Source organism: Cloeon dipterum, chromosome 2, assembly GCF_949628265.1.
Source record: "Cloeon dipterum chromosome 2, ieCloDipt1.1, whole genome shotgun sequence".
NCBI classification, from domain to species: domain Eukaryota; kingdom Metazoa; phylum Arthropoda; class Insecta; order Ephemeroptera; family Baetidae; genus Cloeon; species Cloeon dipterum.
This window is the reverse complement of record NC_088787.1, coordinates 31,162,931-31,170,954: the sequence shown is the minus strand read 5'-3', so window position 1 is coordinate 31,170,954 and position 8,024 is coordinate 31,162,931. Positions and strand designations below refer to the sequence as shown.

General features: G+C 39.2%; 1 protein-coding gene across 2 annotated transcripts; it reads left to right on the top strand.

The window, feature by feature from the left end:
- On the top strand, positions 1–6,788 carry anchor (integral membrane protein GPR155 homolog anchor). 2 transcript variants are annotated; one of them, XM_065478955.1, is made up of 16 exons: positions 1–156; positions 635–761; positions 1,431–1,550; positions 1,609–1,778; positions 2,225–2,624; positions 2,678–2,843; positions 3,521–3,676; positions 3,738–3,821; positions 3,878–4,089; positions 4,145–4,284; positions 4,339–4,569; positions 4,630–4,726; positions 4,986–5,226; positions 5,986–6,146; positions 6,197–6,337; positions 6,409–6,788. In XM_065478955.1, exons 2-16 carry the CDS (start codon positions 655–657, stop codon positions 6,617–6,619), a joined length of 2,637 nt encoding a protein of 878 aa, XP_065335027.1. In that variant the 5' UTR covers positions 1–156; positions 635–654; the 3' UTR covers positions 6,620–6,788. The 2 variants fall into 2 exon arrangements, with proteins under 2 accessions (XP_065335027.1, XP_065335026.1); XM_065478954.1 differs by having other exon boundaries at positions 5–156; positions 591–761.
- Positions 6,789–8,024: the final 1,236 nt, after the last annotated feature.

The following is an 8,024-nucleotide window of genomic DNA, read 5'->3' as shown; positions in this document are numbered from 1 at the left end:
CACCAGCTGGTTATTTTGTTATTTAGACTGAGCTGTTTACTTAGTCGGACACAAATGAACTTTCGGTAATTAGACGCTGTTTGTCATGCACAAAGAACGATGAAGGCGAGCCGAGCTTTCAGAGACCTTTCACCCAATTCCGACCATCTCGTTTAGGTAAAAAATGTTATGTAATTTAATCAACCCTACTTCCACTTATGTATATTTCATCATATTGATTTGGACGAGGTGTCACATTATAATGATGACATTTACGTCAATCAATACCCAATTGCTGCAGTGACAGCTCTTATTTATATGTCACCAAAAAGGATTTCCCCCGATGCGACAAAAAACTACATATCTGCCCTCCTCTACCATTGAGGGGGTTGCTGATATTAAATTCCTCGCTCTCCCTCCGTCGAGTGGCGGAATGTCATTAATGAAAATTCCTCTAAGCTCTTTCCAAACCGCAAACGCAGCGAATCTTCTGACATACGTGTCATACCCCCGATCAGTCTCCTTCCAACCCTTTTTAGGTCCACACAAAACTTAAACCTTTGTGAACCAAATTGTGTCATCATGTTGCCCACGTGTGTTTGGGGTTCCAGAATCATTCGAAACCACCTTCTCACGCACTTTTGCGCTCCTCCAGATTTGATCCAGCGCTACAGGATGTGGCAGGGCAACTCTTCTGACGTCGCTCCCCCGAATCCGGGGGACATTGCCATGGAAAAATTGTATCCAGCTCTGATACAGTGCTTCGCTGTCATCATCTGCGGGTAATATTATATTATCACAGTAAAATAAACCCCGGTCCTATTGTAGTAATTTTACTAAAAATCCCGAATAAAATATTTTTAAAAGTAATTTTAGTAAAGATTGCTTATATAAGAAGTAATTATTATATAATATTTTAATAATTTAGACAAATATATTTTTAATTATTTTATTTTATTTATAAACTTGGAAAACCCTTATTTAAATTTTAATTTTTTGTTAGGATTTTTAAATATTGCAGGAATTAAGAGCAATTTAAAGTTCCGCAAAATCTGCATGCTTGTTTAGCGGTAATTTTTTTGGTTTGAATTATATGATTGTATTAGAGTTACATAACCAAGCTGACATAGAGCATTAACTTGAACTTCTTCAAGAAATGCGAGAAATGTCAAAACTTTTTTCCACGAAATCATTTAGAACAGTCGTAGTTAAGCTATTGTTTAGTATTTATGAAAAGTATTTTAAAAAATCTGTTGAAATTTTCATTTTCTAAATAAGCATGTATTGTCTAGCTGATTGATGAAAATTCTTTTGTTTTTTATTTCCTGCTGTACGTTTAAAAATAATTTTTGTGCTGCTCCCTTGGCCTTTGGCCGCGTTAAATTGAGTACTGAGAATTGGTTTCAAGGCCAGAGTGCATGTGTCTCACTACAAATATAATTTGGTTCCAGTTACGTAGCCGGGAGGTTCAACCTGATCTCACAAACCGAGGGCAAAGGCCTTGGAACTTTCGTCGGAACCTTTGCTTTGCCGTCCTTGATATTCCTCTCACTTGCCGAATTAGATTTAAGGTGAGGTCTAATTTTATCATAGTTGTATAATAATTAATTGATAAAAAAATCATTTCAGTTCTGTCAACTGGAAGTTCCTGTTGTCCCTGTTGATAGCGAAAGCGGTTGTGTTTGTCGGGGTAGGAATTGTGACGCTATTGATCAGCCGTCCCGTCAATTTGGGCAGAGCAGGCCTTTTCTCAATATTCTGCACGCAGAGCAACGACTTTGCCATTGGCTATCCAATTGGTTTGTGCAAAACTTTCCTTTCTTATATTGATATTTACGGTTATGAATTTATAAATGAGTGACAATTTTTTTCTGGACTTCCAATCGCCTTTAGACGGTCAAATAAGCACAAATCATGTGATTTGAAGCCATATTATGGTTAAAAAGGGTTTTTTTTATTTCAGGGTAAGTTTTAAGTCGCTCGATCGGTTGATGCTTTGGTTCGCGCCTGAAGTCTGACAGTTAAAAAATCGAACCCTGGCGTCAGGGTAGCCCTCGAGCGATTGGTAGCCATTTTAATGACACTTGACGGGCTCTGTATTGGTTCGATTTGCTAGATTTGCTCACTGTTGAAACGGCCAATTCAAGAGCTTTAAGAATTCGTTCAATTTGACCCTTTGGAAGCCATCAGGGCGCTGAGGAAACGCCTGATGCAGTTGATTAAATTTTCAATTCTTTAATTGCAGTTGCGGCCTTGTACCAGAAATCGCACCCTGAGTTCCCAGCCTACATCTACCTGGCAGCTCCGATTTCGCTGGTGATCCTGAACCCTTTGGCTTTCGTCCTGATGGAAATCGGCAACAAGCGGCAAAGCGAGGGCCGGCAAATCAGCGGCTGCCAGTTGATCTGGTCCGTGGTCAAGGGCATCCTGCTCAATCCGGTTGTGCTGATGACCACCCTAGGAATATTGGGCAACGTGATCTTCCGCCACCAGTTGCCAGCAACAATATCTGGAGTCCTGCAGGTCTTAGGATCTTCCTTCTCAGCGACGGCGCTCTTTTTGCTCGGCCTGCGAATGGTCGGCAAAGTGCACAAACTGCAAGGAGCCGTTCTCGTTGCCCCCGCAATACTGATCGCCGTTAAATTGTGTGTATAACAAAGTGATTTTATTTTCAGATCTGAATAAAAATAATTTTCAGATTGGTCCTGCCGCTTGTGGCAAGGGAAGTCGTCAGTATAATCAAACCTGGCGTCAATGAGACTGATACTCTAGACTACAGCACCTTTGGTTTCCTCTATGGCACATTCCCCGCTGCCCCAGGAGTTTTTGTCTTCGCAACCCAGTACAACGTCGATATCGACCTTGTAAGTGGCTTTAATACTGCTAATCGTGGGTGTTTTTCGCTACCTTAAGAGAAAATCTGAAGACATAAACACCATCAATCAGTCTTAATAAATTTTCATTTTGCGGGTTTTACGGGACATTTTTTGAAATAGCTTAATTTAAGTTGGTGCAATTCAAAAGTTCAGGTGTGCGTTAAACTCCTTTCGTCAAGCCTGATCGAATGAACACCAAATTTGAAGTCATCAGGGTCAAAGGCCATCAATGGTCATTTAATAAATTTTCTGGGTGGTTTTAGGATTTTGATAATTTTCAAATCGGAAACGCCCCTCAAAAGTGATATCAGGGTACGTGTGAACTTGATTGAAAATTTCAAGGTGGTGTTTCGCTTGGTTTTCAAGAAATTCAATTTTTTTTTAATTTTGAAAAGTCCAAAATGCCAATTTTTGCAAATATTGTTAGCGCCAATTCTCAGGTTCTTAGTGTCTGAAATGTAAAAACTGCCCACCGTTCGACTTGGCTTGACCTCCCCTGGTGAGCTGATTAGTTTTTGGGGTGCTCACCACAACCCCTCAACCCCAATTGGCCATAATTTCACCCCCCAAATCAAAAAGTGAACCGTCACCATTTTTTGTTCTGGAGGACGGTCTATTTTATTTTTCATATTATGTGTGCTCTTATTAATCTGTTGTCGTTGCAGATTGCCAGTGCAATGGTCGCGTGCACTTTCATCTCGGCGCCTTTGATGTTCGTGTCAGCACGAATGGTCACTCTGACGAAGCTCGATCCGTCCGATTACTTGCCAGAATTGGACACTTTCGTCTTCCGAATCAGCATTGCTGGATTGTTCTTTAGTGTAAGACGTGAAGTTATAATAAGATACATAAATTAAGTTTAACTAAATAATAATGTTACAGCTTTGGGTCATAATCGTTTTTATTTTGAGCAAGAAATACAAAAGAGTGCCCCACAGGTTCACCTTCTGTCTTATCATCTCTCAAGTAAGATTATTTAAAAATTTTCTGTCTTTACTACAATAATATATTTTTTTATTTAGTTTATTGCTTGTGCTGGTGCCATACTATGGACTGTTCTCGGCCAAGACAACGAAGGTTGGCGCTCGTACTTACAATTCTCCATTTTCGCCCTTGGAGTGTACGGATGTCGCCTGTGGACCGCTTTCTTGGGCGTCGGCCTCGTATTCATGCAGTGCAGGAGTCTCTGTTTCGTTTTAAAACTGCAACCCTACTTCATTATTCTTGGATGGGGGTAAAATCCAATTGCGTTGTTTTATAAAATATTATTAAAAATTCCAATATTCCAGGATTCCTGCCGTGATTGTAGCAGCTCTTCTGTTGGTTGTGAAGAAAGAGGTGATAATAACAGGAGGACGAGACCCCAATTTCACTTATGGAGAGATCCAGGCAGTGGTCGCCACCTTTTTGCTAATTGTGTGCATGCTTGGTAAAAAAATACATTAAATCCTTAAATTAAAATTAAAAAATAACTCATTTTTAGTAACTCTTGGATGCCTGATTTTGCACCAGCGCTATCGGCAGAGATATTCTCGTTACCTGCTGCTGGTGCAGGACGTCAGTGGAGATGGCAACATCCAAGGAGGGATGACCTCTGATGAAGAAGATGAAGGTGTCGGGTCAGAACCGAAAACGGTGTCAACAGAGTCTTGCTCGAGCAAGGGTGAGGCCTGCGAAGGGAGAAACCCCAACGAGCCTTGCTCCAGTGGAAATGGTAACATGAGTGTGTTAAATATCCTTCGATTTTGTTTTTTAAATTTAATTTTGAATGTAGGCTGTTGCTCCAGGGTTGTGGACATCGAAGACATTACTGTCAGCCACAATCCTCGACTTTCACTCTCTGACCGGACTCCTAGAAGGAGAACAGCAAGGTAAGAATGAAAATTCATCGATTTTAAATTGGTTTAAAATTGTCAGGACTTTTTTGTGCAGTTGGTTTCTTAGTTTTTTCACACGTTTTTTTATTTAGATGTGTTTTAACTAGGTTTTTATAGAAATTACGGTGATATTGCTCTGAATGCACATTTTTTCAAACTAGACGTAGAAGATTATTTTTATTCGCAACAACAGCCATTATTTTGAATTGTAGTTTTGTCTAATTACTAGTGAGTAAATTTTCTCTTGATGCAGCACACTTTCTGCTGGCGACCTTTGTCCCGGCGAGTTTGCCTGTGCCAGCGAAGGCCAGGAAGGCTGTCGCGAGACGGTGGAAAAATATCGAGCAGCCATTTCCACCGTGACCGAAGACGAGGAGGACGAAGTGGAGAACGGAAGTGCTGCATGTTGCAGAAGCGACAACGAGCCAGAGGACGAGGCGCAAACCCTGAAACACGTCGTCCTCTTGCTCTTCCTCCTCTGCTCCATGTTTGTGGTAATTATTGTAATTCAATATTTGAAAGGAAACTTCTAGCTTTTGGCGAAATTACTAAATTATTTTTTATCAGATAATTTTAGAGCAAAAATCACGGGTTGCGGGATTGTTTAGCGGTGTCAGGATAATCTGACGAAATTCAAACCATGGATCAGTTTTAAACCAAAGCGAAAGCATCACATTTTCATCGAAAATTCAATTTTGAGGGTGTTACAGGACTATTTTGGCAATAGTTAATATTGAGTTAGTAAAATTGAAATGTTAATGTGCGCGTTGAACTCCTCTCGCTAAACCCGATCGAATGAACACCAAATTTGATGTCATCTTCGTCAGGAGGAGTGAGGTCACTTTCGTAAATTTCAGGGTGTTTTTTGGGGGGATTTTGAAAACTTTAAAATCGGAAACGTCCCTCAAAAGTGGTCTCAGGGTACGTGTGAACTTATTATAAAATTTCAAGGTGGTAATGGTGGTATTTCACTTCGTTTCCAAGAAATTAAATTTTTTCGATAAACCCATTTTTTTAAAATTTTGTGAGCGCCAAATCTCTGGTTCTAATTGTCAGAAATGCAAAAACTGGCCACATTTTGACTTGGCTTGACTTCCCCTAGTGAGCTGATTAGTTTTTAGGGTGGTCACCCCTCACCCCTGAATCCCTAAGGGCCATAATTTTTTCCCCTGAGTCGAAAAATGAATTTTTAAATCGTCGTGATTTTTATTCTTGTAAATGTGGAACTTAAAAAGCTCAATAATAATTTTCAGGGCATCGCTCTCTGCGTCTGGACGCTGGTCATGGAGAAGCTGTCCGGGATCTTCATCGAGTTGTCCTTCCTGGACGCCAGCCTGAACTTCGGCCAGAGCATCTTCGCGTTCGCCGTGTTCGGTTTGGACTCTGAACTGATCGTGCTTCCATTTATCAAACGGTACCATAAAATGATAATCTCGAAGCGAATAAACTTTTGAGCCCATATAGATGGCGGCGATTCTGGTACGGGTCCGAGGCGCTGCAATTGGTGCCGTGGACCGAGCTGAGCCTTGAAACGAGGCAAGTTTGCGAGCAATTCCGTAAATACCATTTGGACAACTGCCACCAAGTGATTGCCAGAAATAGAAGGTAATTTTTTGCCTGCGTTTGGTGCCAGTTGAATTTTTACAACACTAATAAAATGCAATGCGATTTTTCAGGTGGCGCCTTCAACAGTTTAAGCACGCGTTCCCGGGCTGCGAGCTGGTCGACTGGCTGCTGTCGGTCGGCCTGGTGCACGACCGCGTCGAGGCCGTCAAGTACGGTCGCCAGCTGGTCGAGGGCCGCGTCCTCAAACACGTGGCTGGCCACAGACACTTCCACGACGGCCCCTTCTTTTATTGCTTCATCAGAATTCAGACAGAGCAGTAGATGACCAAGAAATTTTATCTCATGATAAATGCCAAAGATGCGAATTTAACTTATGTAGGCCCGCAGGGTTTTGTCCAAAAATATCAAGCCGAGAATGAATATTTTGTTGTGATTTTATGTACAATAAACGACTAAATACATAATCTAGGAATTAACATATTAATTAAAACTGTTTTATTTCGTTTACGCTTAATGCACATAATAATCTTTAGATTTTAAAATCTTACATTATTTATCTCTTTATTCTATTTACAAGTAAACTCTTAAGTTTAGGCAAAACTATTGAAATCGTGTTGAATCTGACGAATTAAGAGTCATGGGGGTAAATTTTCTGATTCTACAGAGGTTGCGAGTTACTGAGCTCCGAATATTAAAAATCGTTTACGTATCGTATTGTGAGGCCATTTTCATTGAATCGTGATAGTATATATAGTATTTTAAAGGTAGACTATTCGAAACAAGGAATCGATCGATTTGTCCCTTTGGCACCGAAGAAAATTCCTTAAATTGGAATTCTTTTAATTTAAATCTTGGAAATCAGCTTATAGTTCACTAACGGTTTGAGACAATTTTTACAATCTTCTGAGGTCATGTAGCTTCATTTTCTGAACCTCCAATCGGACAAATAATGCAATTTGAAGTAAAACTAAAAATTCCGACTAGAACGTCTAAAATTGGTCTAAATAAGAAATAAAACGGAAACCATACATTTTTCTTTATTTTGGACTAAAAAAACTCTTTATAAGGAATTAGAAATACATCTTTTATCTTTTCATTCCATATAAAGCAAAAATTATCGACGACAAATGATTGAATGACAAAAATATTTCAAAAAACCCTTACATATATTAATTAATTTTCAAGGGTTAGCTCAAACTCATCAAGTAGAAACAAAATTTGAGCATTTTCAACAACCAAAAAAGCTTAATTTACTGTCAGAATTGTAATTGTTGGCTGGAATTTTTCAATCAAAGGACAGCAGTAATAGAAAATTCAGCAAAATTTGGATAGTTTTTAAACAATTTTAAATTGAGATAAAAAATAACAGAATAAGTTTCGAACACGTCAATTTAATATTTTTATGATTCAGAGATTCCAGAGCTAAATTTCTAAGTTCTAAATATCTAGGGTTGTGAAAATAAGACGATTTTTCCGGGAAATAGTCGAATTTTTTTAGTTTTTTTAGACTGTGTCATTTGGTGCAAAATAGACTGTTTCTGAGACATAATTTTAGCTGAATTATAACACGTTTTCGGCTACAACTTTGAATTTTCCCGATCTTCTTGCCTTTTAAAAAAAACTCACGATTTGAATTAGACATTGAGATGAGAGCTAAATTATACAGTGAATCACTTATCCTTTACTGGCAGGGACTTAGTCAAAAGTTATTCCAATTGTTCCCCAA

Coding starts and splice junctions, on each gene's coding strand:
- anchor (XM_065478955.1), top strand. CDS start 655: ATGTGGCAGGGCAACTCTTCTGACGTCGCTCCCCCGAATCCGGGGGAC. Junction 762..1,430: donor TTCGCTGTCATCATCTGCGG/GTAATATTATAT, acceptor ATTTGGTTCCAG/TTACGTAGCCGGGAGGTTCA. Junction 4,285..4,338: donor GCTAATTGTGTGCATGCTTG/GTAAAAAAATAC, acceptor ACTCATTTTTAG/TAACTCTTGGATGCCTGATT.